This window comes from Serpula lacrymans, assembly GCF_000218685.1.
Source record: "Serpula lacrymans var. lacrymans S7.9 unplaced genomic scaffold SERLAscaffold_7, whole genome shotgun sequence".
Taxonomy (NCBI): Eukaryota; Fungi; Basidiomycota; class Agaricomycetes; order Boletales; family Serpulaceae; genus Serpula; species Serpula lacrymans.
The window spans coordinates 1,124,981-1,144,073 of NW_006763296.1; the positions used below are offsets into that span (position 1 = coordinate 1,124,981).

The following is a 19,093-nucleotide window of genomic DNA, read 5'->3' on the forward strand; positions in this document are numbered from 1 at the left end:
GTATTGAGGTGTCTGGGGTCTACGCGTGGGCTCTTATTGCTCTAATCCTCTGACCGCCATTACTATTACTCATAAATGGTCAAATTTGTGAGCATGCAAGAGCTTGTTCCGCTGCCTACTGGTGTTTCGCTGGAAACCGTACGCATATATCCAAACCCAAAACAATCCTCGACCAAGCTCGCAGTGTGCTTGCATCCTTGGTCATGGCTCGGAGGCAACATGAACGATCCGTGAGTCACCATGACTATTCGACAAAAAACGTGCCCTTTATCGTTCCATGCTCCCCAACTGTCAAAACGTAAAGAGTAATCCATACTCTTGTCCTTCTTCTTCAAGCAAGGGAATACCATGTAATTTATTACAACTCCCGAGGAGTAGGAAAGTCGACTGGAACGGCGTCATTTACGGGCCAGAGTGAAGCAAACGACCTCAAGGCCATTGTGCAACTCGCTCTCGAAGAGATACCTAGCATTCAAACAGTAGTATTGGTCGTAAGTCCTTTACTTCCATCGCCAGCTGCTGCATATGTTGACTTTGTGATCAAGGGATACTCTCATGGATCTCTTATAACTTCACTCCATCCGATACTCCAGCCAAATATCAAGATATGGTATCTTCTGCTGTCATACCCACTCAGCCCAAGAGGTTTCCTAACTTTGTTCCGATCTAAATCGTACGAGTCAGCACTAAACAACCTTGTTCGACATCCCGACGTCAATATACTTGTCGTATTTGGCGACAGAGATAATTTCACAAGCGAGTCGAAGTATGATAACTGGACTGAGGCTTTGCAAAAGGAAGCACGAGGTGATGGCACGGGAACGCTGCAAGTCGTAAAGGTTGCAGGAGCATCCCATTTCTGGGCGTCTGCGGAAGAACGCGGACAGCTGGAACAAGTTGTTGGGGCTTGGTTGCCATAAAAGCACGCAGGGACATAATTCTGAGATCCCATCGCCTGTAGCCAGCTCGTAGTATACATGTATCTGTACTGTAGTACAATGCTTGACTAGTTTTTGTGGTACATTCCTGTGCGGTCTTAGCCGTTGTTGACGGCGACGAGCAACCAATAAAGCACTATCGATAGTTGCCAAATGCGGATACAGCTGACTGTAACGTATCCACCACAACATTTCCGTCGCACTGGCATCGCTGACCCAAAGCCTCGCCTCATCACTGCCGTTTCTTGCCCAGTATCTTTGACCTGCAACTTTGTATATTGTGTCTTTCAGATCTTTCTTTCGCCTCCCCTTTCACCCTCCTACCACGCCATGTAAGTTTCCGTAGCCATTCACTTGCCACCGTGGCTGCTGTCATTGACAGATTACCTTTGCTTCCCATTCTTTGCTTCCTTCTCTTTAGGCCTTTGCCTGACGAGCGACCGCGTCAGAGCGTAGCCAATCTTATAGGGCGATTTGAGCAGCAAACTAAAAAGCAGCCAGCCTCTGCAGCCCCGTCAATCCCACGCAGCTCGAGTGTCGCGTCCCAAATAGTCGGTGATTCAGCAAAAGAAGACATCAAAGAAAGACGGGAATGGCCTCCCAAACCTGTGGCTTCTGCTGAGAAATCTACCACCACCCCTTCTTCCAATACCACCATGTCTGCCATTCCCTCCTCAAATCCTACTTCTCCGCCAAACACTGAGCCCGAGATGATACCTCCTGCGCCATCCAAGGAACTAGCTTCACCGACAAGTCCAACTTCCCGCAAAACTCCAACGGCAGCAAAAGACTTGGACCATCCAGCTAAACCAAGATCCAGCATGCGCAGTCCCACATCTCCTGTCAAGGCCCCACATGGCAGATCTTCTATCGCCTCCGCAGCTAGAGCATCCATTAAATCTCCTGTCAGATCACCGCCCAAGTCCTCTCTCGCCCCATCTACATCGCAGCCAATCAGGCCACAGCACACCGGTCAGTCTGTAGCCTCCAATGCGTCTACCGTTCGCAGTCCTCCTTCCAGGCCCAAAACTGCCCCATCTACTCCTTCTCGTCCCAAGACACCTGCCGCTCATTCTCCAGCTGTGACCAACCCATCTCGCCCCAAGACACCTTCGGGCCTTTTCGCACCCACCGCTGCTTCTCTTGCCCGTGCGCGCAATGCTACACCACTTGTCCCGCTGCCCACAAAGAAGACTACGCTCAGCAGTAGTGCCGCTGAGCGACTCAGCAAGCCGACGGCTGCTTCGATGTCGAAGATCCGTGGCCCAACTGCTAGCCCTGCTTCTACTCCCCCGAAAGTGGCCAAGGTATCCTCGGCGGGCGCAGCTGGGCATACCTCGACGAGGGGTCCTTCAAAGTTAAGAGTGGGGCTGGCACCTGCTAGGATAAAAGAAGCGAAAGAAAGAGAGGCGGCAAAACGAGCTGCAGCTAATGCGACGTCACATGCTGAGAAAGCTCCTCTTAGTCATCCTGAAGCTGAGGTTGACGAGCATCTCGTTGTTGAAGAACATCATGCGAATGGAAATGGACACGAAGAAGAGAAATATGCTCATTTGTCTGTACTTGAGCCTGAAGAGTTGACAGATGTTGACCCTCAGGAGCACCACCTCCACGAAGAACATTCGAAGGTCCTTAGCGAGCATGTTGAACATATATCATTGGAAACAACTGAAGCAGGTGCCGCGTTGGATTCAGAGGAGCATCCAGTAGAAATCCTACAAGCACTAGAAGCTATGGAAGCCGATGAAGCTTCAGGATCTTCCATCTCCCACCCAACCGCCGTCGGATCCCCAGATCACGGAGAAAGTAGCCATGAACACGATGAGGTGGAAAGCGTAGCCGTAGTTCATGATGATCCCTCCGCACCCCAATCCCCTGAGGAGGAAGATGTATTTTCAGCGACGCCCGACGTCGACGTCGTACGTGTCGACGAAGTTAAATCTCGGCAAGCTGGAAACGATCTGGAGGACATGGTGACTTTGCTAGAGTCTAGTGTGCCCGTCCTCTCTACCAAGCCTCGCCCCCAAAGCATCGCTACCATCCCCGACGAGTACGAGATTGATGAGTGATCAACAAGCTGATGGCAGTGTTCAGCTGTATATACACAAAAAAAGTTAACATAAAGATGATTGGTTCAGTAAAGAATGCCGACTGCACCCTCTACTGATTTCATTTTGTTATATACTTTGGACGGTGAGTCTTTCCACTTGATAAATGATTTCGTATCTTACGCCTATTCAATTTCTCAGCATCTCTACGTCATCCACACTCTCTAGTTTATCACGTTCTTTTAGTCCTGGTATTTCTTTGTTACCTGGTGGTTGTTTCAAATTCCTAGTTTTCCTTTCACTGTCTTCTGCTTTCAAGTTCTGTTCTACCCTTCTTTACATCCATTGGGCCATTTGTGACTCGCATCTTTTTCTCGTATTCCCTTCTAGGTTTTTTTACCCTACCATGAACCTCTCTCATAAGCTTATAGACTCTGGAGATAAGTTTTCATAACAGTATACCCTGTGCGCATTCTTTTTTACATAAAGGAAAGGTAGCAATCGAGTCCCCGTTGAAAACAGTTTAAAGCGTAAGTAAAGGAAAAACAGGTCAGGGTGCGAAATCGTTGCACCAGTGTTTGAAGAAAACTACATGATGATATCATAATCCGTAAATAAACAGTGCAAAATCGTCTGAACAACAAATACAAGGCAGTGCACAAAAGAACAAGGAAGAATCATAAGAATAAAACCAAAATAACAATAAAATGACAAAACAACCTAGGTTACATTCAGCGAGCTCGTTTGGCAGCCTTCTCAACATCCTTGAGCATGCTCAGGGTCATCCTTCTGAATGGTATATTCACAGTACCATCCTCTTTGAATCTCTGTAATAGATAACAAGTGAGGTTATGAGTATGTATTATATAGGACCACACTTACCCTCAAATGAAACTTGCACATCATAAAGCCCGACTTGCCACGTTCTAGCTTAGCCTGTAATGAAGATAAGGTTAGGTGCTCAGGGTGATGCAGTATCACCAAGTACCTCATCCACAATGTAAAGTCCGTCATAGCGGTAGCTAGGATATGATTAGTTAGGATAGAATGGCAGCAAACGCGAATCGACTTACCCTTTCGCAGGAGTGTAGCGATTCGATTTATCTTGGCCTCGAATAACACGTACTGGACGCCTGGTCTCCGACGATATCTAGGAATAGCCGTAAGGATAGCGGCTCTCACAGCGCACGAGTCTGTATAATTACCTGCAACGCTCTGTTATAAGAATACTCGAAGGTCTGATCTTCAATTTGCTCCTGCTCAAAAGTCATGTTAGGTAACAACAACTAGAACAAAATTGACCGGGAAGATCATACTCCAGAGTCATTGCGTCCTCCTTGAGCGAATATAAGTTATCGATGACCTCTGCTTGGCTAGAGCGTATAGATACGCACCTGCTCCTGTGTAGATACTATTAAATAGAATTAAGGTTCAATCAGTTAACTAGTAACGATATCCAACTAATGAGAATCAAGCTACGCACATAGTATCTCCATTATCTTGGTCGTCTTCGTAGCCGCCAGAAATGACAATTGAGTATGCACCTTCTCGTGCATTGCCACAAATCCCGGCTTGCGTGGATGCATGTACTTTAGCTCTTGCACATGCCACACTGCAACACGTCAGAATAGGTTTCAGACGGATTACTACATATACATACCGTGAAGGCCAAGTGGTGAACACATCGACGCCAGGAATGTGCCCGAAAGTTCGACTCCTGAATGAGACTCAGATACGATAAACGAGAAAAGGAACAGAATACTTGCGAGACAGACATAATTTTCTGGGCTATTCGTCTGGAAATTCTGTGGTAATACTGGTTTTCAGTGTGTCCTTGTAAAGAGATGAGGGTTCGCGCCAAAATCACGTTCTTGGGGACGCGACGCGACGAAATGCTTTATATTATGGATCGACAGGGTCAAACACAGACAAATAAGAGTACGTGAGGCTGAGTCATCGAGCGGTGTATTTGACTCGGACAATGCCGAGCCCGAGTCAGCGTGTTAGGGGCATGGTAAGAGACTACCGACTAGTATCTAGACAAAGGTCTTATCCAGATCCGCAATTTCGCATGGTGTAAAATCGTATTTCTGACTCGACCTCGAACACATATATTTATATCCAATCTGTTGTAATAATCCTGATGTAACGATCAGTCGAGAGCCCTTACAAAACGCATCTCAACTTCTTGGAACACATCTACCGTTTTGACAACTTCAAAACCGAGTCGTCTAAACAAAGCGATACTAGGTGCATTGGATTGAGATATCCGTACCACCAGAAACGAGGGTTTTATTGGTAATGGGACGGGCGGAGGCGGTACATCGGGAGCCAAAGGTGAGCAGGAAAATGTGGATGCTGCGCCTGTTGCAAAACTCAGCATTAACTGGAGCGCTTCACATGCAAAACCCTGTTGCCGATAAGCAGCTTCTGCAGGCCAGATTTAAGTTGTATTTATGGTATCACAGTGTTTCTGACCCACCCGCTATCATGATTTCTACTTCCGCTTCAAAGTCTTCATCGTTTGGGTCTCCTTTAAGAAAGAGATTCACGTCACCAACCATTGGCATGGCCGAGGTCTCAACGTCTTGTTGGTTTGCCAAAATAATGAAGGTAAGTTCTAGATTTTGCGAGTAACATAATCAGACACCCGGAATCAACAGAAGATTTGAAGATCCACGATTTTCTCACTGTCATTGTCTTCTCGCCATTTATCTCAGAGAAGGTCATCATCGTGACTTGCACTTTATCCCATTAGGAATACATACTCTGCATTGCGTATTCTTCCTCTAATGTGAGCGGTTCACTGGCTGTGAGTGCTTGCAGAACTGGGTCGGTCATCCACTTGTGATACATCTATTACACGATGAAAATGAAAGAGAGATTATCTGATACAAGAAATGTTTATATTACCTCTACGTGTTTGCGGCTATATGGTACTAACACCACCTTCCTTCCAACTATAATTGCGTCTGTAATCATGGTAGAGCGTGATAGTAAGCGTTTGAGCAAACTTCAAGTTATATCTTTGCCGCTTATCTAGTCCGCTTGGGTTTCCTATTCGGGCTTGTGATGCCGATAAGACGCGTTGTCCCACAGCCCGACGCTCATCTTCGAAGCCAAAGGCCCAATAACATACTCATAACATACTCATACGACAACTCCCTGCGACTCAGACTTGTCCGCATCACTGCACCAATAAAACTGAACAAACATTAGTATGGTTCTGGGCAGAGTGGCGCATTATGCTGTTGACGCTGTACTGGTTTCAACTGTCGTCGCTGGTATTCGACGTTCAAGTGGATTTACGTGAGTTCTGCCTTTCAATACCAACGTTTTATTTTTGTGCTCACCTGTTTATATTTCCACATTATTGTGTTGACAACTGCGCTCGCCTCAGGCCTCAAACCGACAGTATCACCGATCCAACCATGAGGTCCGTCGTCGACCGGTTTCTCGGTGTGGGCGAGACGGTCTTTGACATGGCACAAGCTACAGTTGTGAATAGCCAGTACTTTAGAAGGGATTCGAAGGGGCCAAGATGACACTGATAAGGTTGGAATGAGTCTCGCGGTTCAAATGGGAGTCGCTGTGCCTCACAGTTGCAGTGTATTTATGGCCCCTCAGTCAGAAGAGCTCCAGGATGCATACACTCTGAGTATATACTTGAGCTTATATGTGTCTATATCCTATAGATTTTATGCAAAGGGAATAACAGTATAGCACTCAGATATGTAGGTTATGAGCAGGGTTGTGACTGTGTTCTAATAACCCTAACCCTGGGTAGACGCTATACCCCGCACTGCCACCCTAAACCTGTTCCGCATGGTGAAAATCGAACGCGACACTATACTATGACTATGACAGCCATAAATCATTGCTGAGTAGAATAAGCAAACGGCTGACATTTGTAGGTGTGAGCTAGATAGAAATGCTTCTTATTACTGTTCTGTGCTGAAAAGTCCTGTAGTCTGTTTACCATATAGTAGGAATTATAATGGCTTCCTCAACGCCGGGTCCAGTTCCACCTCGACATACGCGTCAGGGGCAAGGTGTGTTGTAATTTGTATAGCTGTACCTTGTGTTTTTTTAACAGAATTATGGGAACTAGGTCAGCAAACCGTTTTGGCTCGACTACAAGCATTATTTCCCGCTTCCCCAAACGTCCCGCAGGATGAACCGCAACCCCCCAAGCCCCCAAAGTGTCTCAAGGTTAGGATAATAACATGGAATATGCACGATTCGCTACCAAAGGTACGCTGTAACACTTTCTCTGTGTCTACGAATCTTTCATATATATTGTCAGGGAGATCTCGAAGAACTTTTGGGTGCCGTTTCTCCTCACAAGCTGGTTCCCATATCGCCAGATAGCCTCGATATCCCGGACATGTCCATTGATGCAAATCATCCCTATCATCTTGTAGTCGTGTAAGTTCATAGCTATCTTAGGCATGGCTTTGACCTGACTTTTTCATCAACCAAACTATAAGTGCTGGACAAGAATGCCCCAGTTCATCTGGTAAGCCGTCGTGGTTACCTACCTATGTAATATACAAGATGGATAAATTTTCAAAAATAGGAATTCCTATGGGTTTGGGCGCTGGGTTCAAGTTAATCGATAAGGAAAAAGAGAAAGAAAAGCTTGAAGACAAGGATGTCGAGAAACCACTCTTACACAAGCTCAAAGACCAATATGAAGGCAATCGTGGCTGGAAAAGTTCTGATGACCTTGCAGAGGACGTTGTTATCAATCACCCTACTGGCTGGACATCTATACTCGAGCACTGGTTATGTCATAGGACTCAAGCGAATCCGCAGTCATCTGATGAAACCGAGCCCATAGACGTGCCATTGTCCCCCAAACGGGCTTCCGTTGGAAACCTACATCGTAGAGTGACCGTAAAAGATCACGACAAGGGGCCATATGTACCACTAGTTAAGGAAAGGATGATGGGATTATATTTAGCGATATACATCCACCGGGATATACGCAATCTGGTCAAAGGTGAAATCGACTTGCAGAATATCTGATATATACTGACTAAGTAGTCAGGTACTTCAAAATCAGCGGTTACTACCGGGCTAATCGGTGGGCGAGTAGGAAACAAGGGTGGTGTAGGCATCAGTCTCAATATCGATGGAACAACGCTGTTGTTTGTAAATGCCCACCTCGCAGGTAAGTTCATCAGTCATGCAAGACATGATATTGGATTAACGTATTGGTAGCTCATGAAGGTAAAGTTCTTCATCGACTGGCTAACCTTGCCAAAATTAAGGTAGATATCAAGCACTTAGAAGTTACTGTAGACCTGAAACTCTGCCCATAGACCGAACTATCCGTCGATCCCTTTCTCAAACCTGATGATCCACGAATCATGGCTGAAGGTAAAATTTAATTTCCTTTCACACCATCCCCCGTTATGAATGAATGATTTCTAGACGTAACCGACAGGTTTGACTACACGTTCTTGTGTGGTGACCTGAACTTTCGTTTAGATATCACACGTCTTCATGCAGACTGGCTTATATCCCGGCAAGGTAGGAAAACCCATCTTATCTGACAAGGCCTTGTCTCAAAAACTCAAAAAATATCCAGAATACGAACAAGCACTAGCATTTGATCAACTGCGCAAGCAAATGGAAACAAATTCGACGTTCGCGGGTTTTAGAGAAGCGTCAATCAATTTTCCTCCCACATTCAAGTACGATGTCTTGCGAACCCTAAGGAGGTTCAGAACGAAAGCCTCTAGGCGTCACAGTAGGCGCTCTATATTCGAGAAGGATCATGCAGGCAGCGGAGCCGAAGGCAGGGACCACGAAAATGACGACGATGATGCTGAGGAAGAGGGTGACACTGAAGCTGCATCAATGGCTTCCTCTGCATGGGCGTCCGTGAATTCCAAAGCGGCGACGGACGTCGAAGATGATGATTATTTTGACTCACTCAACTCTGACCATGCAAATGGGAAGCAGAGGTTGTCACTCTCGGCTGCAGTGCATAAGGCAAAATCTAAATGTAAAACACTTCTCTCGCCTGCACTGTCGCCCTCTCTGCCCAGTACTCCTACAAAATGGCGACGCATGAAACAAGGCTTAGCAGAATCTGCTGTCCTTTTCAACAAAGACCCGGCGTCATCGGTGCCATCAATTGAGAATATCCCTACTAGTTTGTTACCTGAGCCCACTCACAGGCCAAATCTACTTGATCTTTCAGCAAAAGAACTACTGGCTCTGCCTCGCCCTGTATCTCGAGGTGTTTCAACAAGGTCAATACCTCCCACTACAGACCAAGAAGACGAAGACGAGGACAAAGGAGTATATGATTCCTCGCACAAGCAACGTGTTCCTAGCTGGTAAGCTACAGTATGTCATATCGGTGCCCATCCGACTCAAACATATCCTGAAGGTGTGATCGCATCCTTTGGAAATCAACGGTCGTTCCAAGCCTCGGAGATGATGACTGTATACCCGAAAATAGTGGACCTAAGACTCGAGTTGGCAATTTCTTCTCGGCACTCCGCCCCCATTCTCGCATACGGCGGGACTCGAGCAATTCCACGCTTCAAGAAGACATAATTACCCCATCTCACAGAACAAGTATTGACACTAATATAGCCAACACTTCAATTATCGACATTTATTCCGGTCATGGTTATCCTCATGCTGGATCCACTCAATTATCACCCAAATTTCTACACCATTCTCGTTCTACCGAAAGATTGCCCCAGAGAAAGCAGACTTTGGTTCCTCCCAGACCCTCTACACAGTACGCCGGCTACAATGCTCGCCTTGAGGGCCAATCAGCCGACATCAATTCTCCGAATCTCGAATCGGTATTCCAGCCTTCGCCGCTCGTTACAAATGAGGCTTCCCTAGATACCCCGCCCCCGGTGCCTCCTAAAGACTCGGTAGCTCGCTGGCGATTCTTTCCTTTTCGTCGAGAAACGTCACAAACTATCGTTTTGTTGGAAGAGCCGCCAGCAGAAGTGACACCCCTTCCCCAGAAAGGCGACATCGTATGTCTTAGTTATAACACTTTAGATGATCGAGGGATGCGACGCTTGGAGGGTCGTAGTGACCATCGCCCAGTTATTGGTTCATATGCTATCTATTTGTAATACTCGCTGGTCGGACTTAGTGTACATTTCTACTCATCAGCGTATACGTGTTAGTGTCGTGGTTGGTCCATATAGTCATAGTAATTATCTACATACCAGTATATATATTTCGGGCTCGCAAAACTCGTCGCGAATGAGACTCTTTGGACTACTACATTGGGTCCATTTACTTCCGGCCGGTCTTCCACGCTTCTGAATAGTAAGGCTGGGGCTGTGCTAAACTTGACACAATGCCTGCCTGCAGGCAATTGCAAGTTGGAAGGTGCGGAAACCGGTATAACGCAAAATCATTGGTCTTTTTCTGATTGTCCGCTTTCTTGTGGCCAGGCCTCGATTGCTTTAACACTCTCGTCGGGCAGAGGACTTGGCAACCCTCAAGGTTAGTTACCTGGAGTCTACTCTCATATTTGCCGCAGCTTTGGTTTTTTTTGTTGAAAAAAAAACCCTTTGGTATAATTGCGAGCTATATAGATCTGTCTCCCGTCGCTTTCGTGCTTCGCAGCAACGAGTATTTTTGCGTATGGTTGATCCTCATAAACTCTACGGCCAAGAAGCTCTTGCTGTTTTGCATCGTCCAGACCAGGCTAATCAGCGAGGCAGGTTATCATCCGTTCTAGACAGCAATAATATCGCGTGGGCCACTACGCCAGGGCAGTCTAAAGCGTTCGGGAACGGCACGCGTATTGTCGAGCAAGCAAGAGTGGACCAGAGAAATGTTCCCATCGCGGAACTCAGAAATCGCAAAATGCTCCTGCAAAAAGCTATCACGCAGATAGACACCTCAGTGGCGCATTTGATGGCTGTGCGATCTGGTATACCAAGTGCGATCTGGATACCCAAGATGCAGCAGATATATGCTGAAGTGAAGAGCAGAAAAGACCTTCTTCCCAAAGTGAACCAGGCCTTAGCTCAGGCTTCGACTCAATTTGACAGTGACAGTGATCAGTCAGATAACATTGGTTCTTCAATGTAAGGAATCATATTCTCTTCATGTTCACGATACAAGCATATATTTAGCGCTTTATCTGCAGTGGCTCCTCCCTAGCTCATCCGCCATCGCAGTCGGGGCTGGAACAAAAACCACGACCTGCACCGCTGTTACCTCACCCTACAGGGCAACCGCAGTCTGTAGCAACAGACGGGAAAAAAGTTTTTACATTGGATGAACTCACTGAGAGGAGGGCAATACTGCAACAATCTATCGTACAGTGGGAGACTACAGGAAAACAGCTGTTGGCTGCTCGATCCGGGATGGCAATTGAAGTTTTCGAACCAAAAATGCAGCAAGTACAATTCGAGGTGACTAGGAGAAAAGGACTGATGGTAAAACTGAACCATGCTATCACCCACATATCAGCGCAACCTCGGCCGCACGATGGTTTGCTCGTCTCCTCTCTGATCCTACCTCCTCCTCTGGATAAGGCGAGGTTTGAGATACATTACGCCAATTTTTGTCGTACCAAGGGCCTCGAAATGACGTCGCGAGTTGCTTTATCGGACGCCCAATGGGTTGATTTGTATCAACTCCATGTAAATGTGATGAAAGAGGGAACGTTTGCGAAGGTAAAACAAGTCCTCTGCTCCACTTGAAAAATCTGGCTTTGACCGCCCTCTCAGGTGAATCAAAATAACTTATGGCATATTGTTGGAGGACGATTAGGCTATGTGCGGGCCTCAGACAATACGGTTGATCCACCTAGGTGCGATCCGGAGCTTGCAGCACAACTATCCCGTATATACAAAGAGCATCTTGAACACTTTGATTTTCTCTACATCAGTTCAGTAGTCGATATGGCCAAGAGGAAAGCGGAAATTCAGAAACAATGTAAGTAATAGGTCAGAACCGTTAAACTGAATGACTGAGTAACGATTATACAGCATGATTCTACCGGCAGGCAGACGGGCACAATGTAATCTTTTCCCCTCTGAACTAGCCCGCTTGTGCTTCGAGGAAACCACATACATCAAGTAGCTCGAATTACTACGCGTGAAACCATATGTTCCACCTCCCACTGACCATCAGGCTCACTTCGCAGTCACAATCATCAGGGACATTCGCCTCCCTTTGAAGCGTCGAGAACTGGTTGACCTGGTGGGTAGGATTAACACCATAGGAAATACAGCAATCTTGAACAACTTCCGTAAGCAAGACAAATCCAGAGGTCGTCGTATTAGCTATGGAAAACTATTCGAGTTAACTTTGTTGGACCAGTGAATACAACCTGTGCCTGTTGCTATCTACTACTGAAGACAACAAAGTCCTGTTTTAGGTCACTCAACCGACCTCTGTCAGACGCTCCTTTATACTTGATATGCACCGTATGCAACCTTAGACACCACTAGGTCTGGGCTTAGTTGAATCCTGTTCAATATTGATCAAATATCCTTCTGGATAAATTTTCAGAATGCTAGTGACGGTCGTCAACGATGATCTGTGCTGTACATTCACAAAGTCTTTGAAGGCCCGGTATTTTGACCCCGTACGAGACGGAGAAGCTGTCAGCAACGCGGCAGTGCGACTGACGCCGTGTCGAGGAGCAAAGGTCACATTAATTGATATAAAATTTGCAATGTTTCAGCCAGTACGATATAGAGCAGTATTCAGTGAGTCAAGAAAGTCAAATGGCCACACAAGTGTGTCGCACAAAGTAGGGCACTGATGGCAAAAGTTTAAATGCCACTACTGTGGCCAAACACAATGTCAAGCTTTGACATTGTCCTGCTGTACCGCGCTAAACGCCGATTGACTATTGCTTTGTCGACATTTAATCGAACAAGAAGTATGGGTTTCAGGAATATATATGCAGAAAGATTGAACGGCATTAAGCCGCGGTAGTGATAAAATATAGGTTTCGAGTCAGCTGTTGGGAATGAACGAACGAATTATGTGCAAAAGAAGAGTGAAAACCTCAGTTTTAGGGATAAATGAAGATTTAAGTAATAAACTGGAGGCCTGGATAAGCTTTGTGTAATTACATAAGCCAAACTCCGCTTGGCTGGCGTGTGGTCTGTGCTTCACAGCTTCGAAAGCCCCGACCAATCCTCGCTCCCACCCACCAACATCCTCGACGGCGCTCTCCCCATCCTCAACAGTGTTCTCCCTGTTCGTCCTCGGGTGCAGGTCGCTGTTGTCCCCGTTCTCGACATCTCTTGGCCTTCCCCGCCCATCGTGGTCCCTGTAAAGCCCCCAGTTTTCATTCGTCCCTGTAGGGGACGCACATTACCTTGGATATGGCCGATCGTATTCCTCAGTACTCTCTTTTCCCTCAGAATCTCGCTCCAAATCTTCACAACCAGCAGCCTCAGCAGCAACCTCAGGTCGAATCCCAGATAGTCCCTGGTTTAACCAATGCTGACCACGGGCGAATGTGGCAGCAAATGCAAAATCAGTATCGCTCTCAAACGGGTCATGACATCAACACATCCCAAATTAACCAACAGGCGAGTGCTTTGTTTACACTCACTTGTTTTTTTTCTCGCTGCCGAGGGCGACTTACCTTTTCATGTGTTCTCCTTGCCCTCATGTGCAGCATTTTTCGAAGCAGTAGTTGCTTCGATTAGTAATGCTGGATTCGAGCGCTTCTCAATCATGTTCGCCTTCTTAAGCCAAACCATTGACTTGTTTTGGTGTCTATCGTTATGCGTGCTAACCGTTACACTGACAGATGGTAGACTTCATGCGTAATCAAAGCCTTGCTCGCAGTCAAGGACAACAGTCAATGGTTCAACAATCTCAGCAGCAGTTTGGACTCGGACCCCAACGCATGAATGCCCCACCGACTTTTCACGAGCTACAAAACAATCAAGCTCCACAGTCTGTAATGCAGCCCAACTTTGGGATGATGCCCAATACAGCACCGATGCAACAGTCAATGAACTCTCGGAGCGCCATGTTACAGGCACTCCAAGCCAATCCAGGCAATATGTCCCGACAACTTCAATTGATGAACCTCGCACAAAACCAACAGAAACAGCAGTCTCCAAATGCACCCATGGATTTCACAGCACGCTTAGCTCAACAACAGCAACATAATCAATCCAATGCAAATGGCTCAGTTGGCCCAAATCAGTCAAACCAGCCCGACATGTTTTCTTCTCCCGTTATGCAGTCGAGTTCCGATGGCGTGCACAGTTCCCCTCATCCGTCCTCTCAGCCTTTGATTTCTCAGGGTAACATGCCAAATCCTATCCAACTCTCTCAGCAGTCAACGCAAAATGGCCAAAGGATAACTCCCAACGACCTCCAGGAACGTAAATTGTACTTGCAGAATCAGATCTCTCAAGGAGAGGCGTCTTTACAGCGTTTGGCCGCAACTAGACCGGCTACGCAAGACCCCAATTGGATGCAAAAGATGCAGCAGTTGTATCATGATGTGAGGAACAAGAAAGAGTTATTGGGAAGGGTTAATTCTGCTATACAATTAACTGCGCAAGCAATGCCCAACACTTCTGTTAATGCGGTGCCAGGTGGGAACTCTGGAAATATGTAAGTAATTTTGATATATATATCTTCGTATGCGCAAGCTTAAAGCATTGTAGGAATTCCATGACATCGCCTTCGCTGCAACCTCCGCAATCAGGAGTCATGGCTAACGGGCACGCTCAGCCAAATTGGATGAACCAGGCCAATCAGGTTCAGAACTTTAACATGGGTTCAAATTCAGGCCCTTCGCCGCCTTCGCATGCGTCTCAGCCATTGATTACCACTAGCAATGCTCAAATGTCTGCGCAGCCCGCTTCTACGCAGAACGTTCCACCTCCGCGTTCTGGCCACACTCCACACCAGCTCCTTGGAAATCAACAAGTAAACACCATGTCGCCCAGAATAAACAATCAATTCCCTTTTCAAGGACCGGGAGGGCAACCGCAACCGGGACAACACCGGCTAGACGGCGGTAACTCATCGATCACAATTCCCCCTATGGAGAAAACGAGATTTGAAAATGCGTACACCAGCTTTTGTCGAAATAGAGGGATTGAGCCGAATCTACGTGTGGTGCTGTCGGATAGTCGATCTTTTGAGTTGCACCAACTCCATGTCCAAGTAATGAGAGAAGGCGGGTTCTCAAAGGTATGTAATCTTTGTTGAGGATTCTGATTATCAACTCATGGATACAATCGTTAGGTGGCTCAAAGAGAACTTTGGCCTGTCATCGGTGGACGTTTAGGATTCGTGCAGTTTCCAGCCCGCGAAAATGAACCTGATAAAGCGGGTCCAGCCTTTGCCGTTCATCTATCACATGCATATACGGAATACCTGCAACAGTTTGACTTGGCGTATATCAGCACAATCCTCAACCGATTAGACCCGTCCAAGAAGATACCACAGAATGGCTTTCCCGGTACGCAGGGAAATACCATGCAGTCGAATGGCTCGAATCCTTCAGATGCACAACCAAATGCGCCCCGGAACACTTTTAATAGCCCACAATTCCTCAACATGGCCATGCGTTTTGCAAACGTATCAGCAGCCGACATGAGACGGCAAAATTGTCCAGAGCAATTTATCCAGGTTGTTGAAAACATGCGGCCCCAGTTGCTCCGTTATCAACAGCAAAATAGTCTCCGCAATGTGATTACAAAAGGCGTTGCACAGCAGCCTGCCCCACCAGAACAGAATGTGATGCCCAGCGGTGTGCCTGGTCGCTTTTCAGATCAACAAGAGTCTCATTCATCCGTCCCTCTACCTCCTGCTGTAGGACGCTCCCACGTGTTGCAGTCCGGACCTCCCCACCCAGGTACAAATGAAGGAGCTTCGTCCAGCAAGCAAGTTGTTCGACCACAACCACCGGGAAACAATGTCTTACAGCGTCCCAATCAGGCCCAATTACAGCAAGCTATGCAGTTTGTGTCTAGTGTGAAGCAGAAGTATGCAACACGCAGTAAGTGGCAGAATTTTTTTTTTGTGAAGATTCTCATGTCCGCACAGACTATCAGAATATGGTTCAGCAGAATGTTCCAGATGACCAGAGGATGGAGTTTAATCATCTCTTGGAACAAGTGTATAAGGCCACGACGGATTTCGATAACAAAATACCTATGTATTTCGTCCTGCTGAATCAGGAAGGATATGTTCGTCAGCTTATTGCAATGGTAATCCTGTTTTGTTAGCTCATCAAGGATTATCTCTGACTTCCTTTATTTCTGTATCCTAGGTCATTATGGTGGCGCAACAAAGGAATCTTTCTGGCATGAACCCGCCTAGATACATAATGGATCTTACCCAGCTCCGCCGGATGCAAATGCAAATGCAAACGGCTTCTGAGACTTTTGAAAAAGCGTGCCGCGCGATTCAGGCCGGGCATGCAAATCCTCCTCATCCTTTGGTTAGTGGCCCTCCCCAACCTCCTCCACACGTTTCTCCAGTACCTACGCCAGCTGTACAACAAGTACTCCCACAACCCGCTCTATCCTCACACCCATCTACTTCTCTCATGGGTAATCGATCAGCCTCAGTGAACCCTCCTGTTCCTGTAAAGAGAAATGTGACTACCATTGTCCCAGCTAGTCCCTCAATGCTTGGTATCACCGTCTCCACACCAACTTCTCCTCCTGCACCGTCTGTTTCCACACCTGCGGCAAGCGTAGCCACTCCCCAGCCTGCCACCTCACCTCAGACACCGAAGTCACCCAAGATCAAACCGGCTCAGAAGGCGAAGCGCAAAGTCTCCAAAGCATATCAAGAACCGGTTCCGTCTCCCGTTAACGCCCTAAAGAGACCACGGGACGAGGAGATTTCAGCTTCTGGAGAAACTGTGGCTTCTAGTAGTGCTGGCATCAGCGCTCCATCTCCAAAGAAAGTGAAAACTGAGTGGGAGGGCCCAACAAGTGAAGCACTACTGAAAAAGCAACAGGATATCGATAGTATAAAGTCTAACGAAGATGCCTGCAACTTTTTAGAGCAGCTCATCAAGATGACTGCGTCTAATGACAGTGAAGGGTCTATCTCTGACATCGCCGAAACGCTGGAAATGATTTTGAAAGGTGTTGGTCAAGATCCAATGTCTGAGGGAACTAGTTCATCGTCACTCGTATCGCTCGGTGGAGGGGATGCCGGTGATTCAAAAGAGTCTCTGCCATCACCTCAACAGCCGCCTGCGGATGAATATTTTGAATTCATCGATTTTTCGTTTTCGGGAACTACGGAGGAGGAGGACGACGGATCAAAAGCTCCCACACCAGATCTTGTATCATCCTCTTCGACTAACCCTAGTCCGGAATCCGGAGATGGTGATCCGTCTACACACTCAATGGCACCTGACAAGGTCAAAATAGAGGACTCTGGAGAAACTTCTGATCCATTGCGACTGGGGCCATTAAAGGAGATCGATGGTGGCGAATCTGCTTATTATCAAGCTGTTAACTGGAAGTGGGAAAGTCCGATGCCTACACTCGAGCAGCCATGGGCCATCTTCCCTTCATAGGGCATCTTTTGGTTGATTTTGTATTGTGGTTATTTATCTACCTCAGTCTACGCTGGATTTATCTCTTTTTCCTATCTCATCTATACTTTTTTCCCCATCGTCTACCCTGTGTCATCACTATTTCTATATTCTTGGCTTATGTCTCAGTGCTCTGTATTCGTAAATGTTGTGCTGCCCGCTATCGACCTTCTTGCCACTCAGAACAGAAGTCTACAGCGTAGAGATAAACAATCATAATAATCATATCATTTAAAATATGGGTACTGAGTTGGAGTATGTACAAATTATGACCCTTTGACGTTCTTGGATCGAGAATCAGGGATCCAGTCTGGGGGTTTTCGCTTGTTACCAGTAAATGAACTCGCTTTCCGTGAAGTGTTTTCGAGTATCCGAGCTTTCAACGAGCGTAACTTATCATTAGATGTGAATGCCGAGGACGTTCGAGGAGAAGTTGAATTTGTAATTGAAGAGATAGGTGGAATCAACTTCTGTTTCTTCGTATTTCGTTGCATTTCCGTCTCCAATTCAAGTCTACGTTTTGTCCACTCCTCTTTGGCTTGTTCCCTCGCTTCATCGTCATCTTCCAGAAGTTTGAATGTCTCTGGGAGTGCATAGCGACCCTTGATTTGATCATCTGCGGCCTTCTTGCGTATCTCGATCTTCTTTTCTTCCCGGAAACGCTTCCGTGCCTTTGTGGATAATGAGTATGGATCAGAGTTGTAATGGTCGGAAGCAGTCTGTAGGGTTTCCAGTCGAGGGATTTGGACTTTAGCTACATAGTTCTGAGCATCGGTGGTCTTCTCTAGGGTAGCCAGCGGATCCGCAACAATTGCAGAGGCAGAGGAATCTGAGGAACATTTCAGAAATGAACTTATTCCTTGCCATGCATGGAATATTTACCGTGAACGGGAAAACCGCCATTTTCTTCTGGGTTCCAGTCCTCGTCTTTTTGTCGAGCCCCAGATACCACAACATAGCGGGTGTTCTGTCGGGAATCCATCAATTCAGATAACAGTAGAAACAAAACTCGAAAAGACCACAGTTTACCTTTGGATCTGTCTGGATCTCAAACCAACCATCACACAAATGACACTTGCAGCGAAACGAGAATATTGGGGTAGAGTAGTACGATCCAACTTTCTTCTTCTCAGCGTTATAGCGTACACCCATACCAATATGGTTATTGCATGTACCACTGTTCGGGAATGATAAGCAGGCAACAGTAAAGTCTACATAGGCAACTTACCACCAGATATTGAACGGCATTTCAAATCGTGTGATGAGTATCCCCTGGTCTAACTTACGGGCTCTGTCACCGAGTGCATGTTTGCCTGGATGACGGATTGAGAATGAGAATATGCGAATAGCCCAAACTACCAAAGTACGAACCTCTGTACGAGTTGAGACTCTTATGTTTCTCCCCATCGTAGTCTGGGGGGTAGTATTTGTTGAAACCTGGTGGTATCAATGCAATATAAGATGCTGCTGGACCGACGACTTAGACTGGGTGCACATACCTTGCATGATTGCTTTTCGAGAAAGGGCACCGTGACACCCCGGCACTG

The 19,093-nt window shown here is 46.7% G+C and overlaps 6 protein-coding genes across 6 annotated transcripts; 2 read left to right on the plus strand and 4 right to left on the minus strand.

The window, feature by feature from the left end:
* Positions 1–67: 67 nt before the first annotated feature.
* Positions 68–1,021, plus strand: SERLADRAFT_468086 (uncharacterized protein; the record flags this gene model as incomplete). The annotated part of the gene is made up of 3 exons (XM_007318525.1): positions 68–230; positions 305–491; positions 546–1,021. 3 exons carry the CDS (start codon positions 76–78, stop codon positions 918–920), a joined length of 717 nt encoding a protein of 238 aa, XP_007318587.1.
* Positions 1,022–2,986: 1,965 nt separating this feature from the next.
* On the minus strand, positions 2,987–4,857 carry SERLADRAFT_390031 (uncharacterized protein; the record flags this gene model as incomplete). The annotated part of the gene is made up of 10 exons (XM_007318526.1): positions 2,987–3,131; positions 3,188–3,813; positions 3,869–3,922; positions 3,975–4,008; positions 4,060–4,136; positions 4,192–4,322; positions 4,381–4,397; positions 4,470–4,598; positions 4,647–4,703; positions 4,753–4,857. The coding sequence occupies 5 exons, from the start codon at positions 4,255–4,257 to the stop codon at positions 3,718–3,720; spliced, it is 327 nt and encodes a 108-aa protein (XP_007318588.1).
* Positions 4,858–5,051: 194 nt separating this feature from the next.
* Positions 5,052–6,765, minus strand: SERLADRAFT_468094 (uncharacterized protein; the record flags this gene model as incomplete). The annotated part of the gene is made up of 6 exons (XM_007318527.1): positions 5,052–5,416; positions 5,469–5,606; positions 5,678–5,701; positions 5,755–5,842; positions 5,900–6,295; positions 6,387–6,765. 5 exons carry the CDS (start codon positions 5,966–5,968, stop codon positions 5,139–5,141), a joined length of 597 nt encoding a protein of 198 aa, XP_007318589.1.
* Positions 6,766–6,827: 62 nt separating this feature from the next.
* Positions 6,828–12,383, plus strand: SERLADRAFT_415633 (uncharacterized protein; the record flags this gene model as incomplete). Its single annotated transcript, XM_007318528.1, has 19 exons — positions 6,828–6,902; positions 6,957–7,038; positions 7,098–7,240; positions 7,293–7,414; positions 7,477–7,505; positions 7,566–7,991; positions 8,040–8,162; positions 8,213–8,262; positions 8,314–8,371; positions 8,426–8,524; positions 8,583–9,339; positions 9,393–10,002; positions 10,204–10,366; positions 10,432–10,483; positions 10,576–11,073; positions 11,136–11,667; positions 11,722–11,804; positions 11,891–11,929; positions 11,983–12,383. 18 exons carry the CDS (start codon positions 6,984–6,986, stop codon positions 12,074–12,076), a joined length of 3,933 nt encoding a protein of 1,310 aa, XP_007318590.1.
* Positions 12,384–12,774: 391 nt separating this feature from the next.
* SERLADRAFT_408494 (uncharacterized protein) lies at positions 12,775–13,637 on the minus strand (the record flags this gene model as incomplete). The annotated part of the gene is made up of 4 exons (XM_007318529.1): positions 12,775–12,965; positions 13,081–13,280; positions 13,329–13,456; positions 13,602–13,637. 4 exons carry the CDS (start codon positions 13,635–13,637, stop codon positions 12,775–12,777), a joined length of 555 nt encoding a protein of 184 aa, XP_007318591.1.
* A 2,633-nt stretch (positions 13,638–16,270) lies between these two features.
* Positions 16,271–19,086, minus strand: SERLADRAFT_468101 (uncharacterized protein; the record flags this gene model as incomplete). Its single annotated transcript, XM_007318530.1, has 7 exons — positions 16,271–17,189; positions 17,214–18,375; positions 18,429–18,513; positions 18,576–18,723; positions 18,775–18,859; positions 18,918–18,983; positions 19,046–19,086. 6 exons carry the CDS (start codon positions 19,050–19,052, stop codon positions 17,813–17,815), a joined length of 954 nt encoding a protein of 317 aa, XP_007318592.1.
* Between the last annotated feature and the right edge of the window lie 7 nt (positions 19,087–19,093).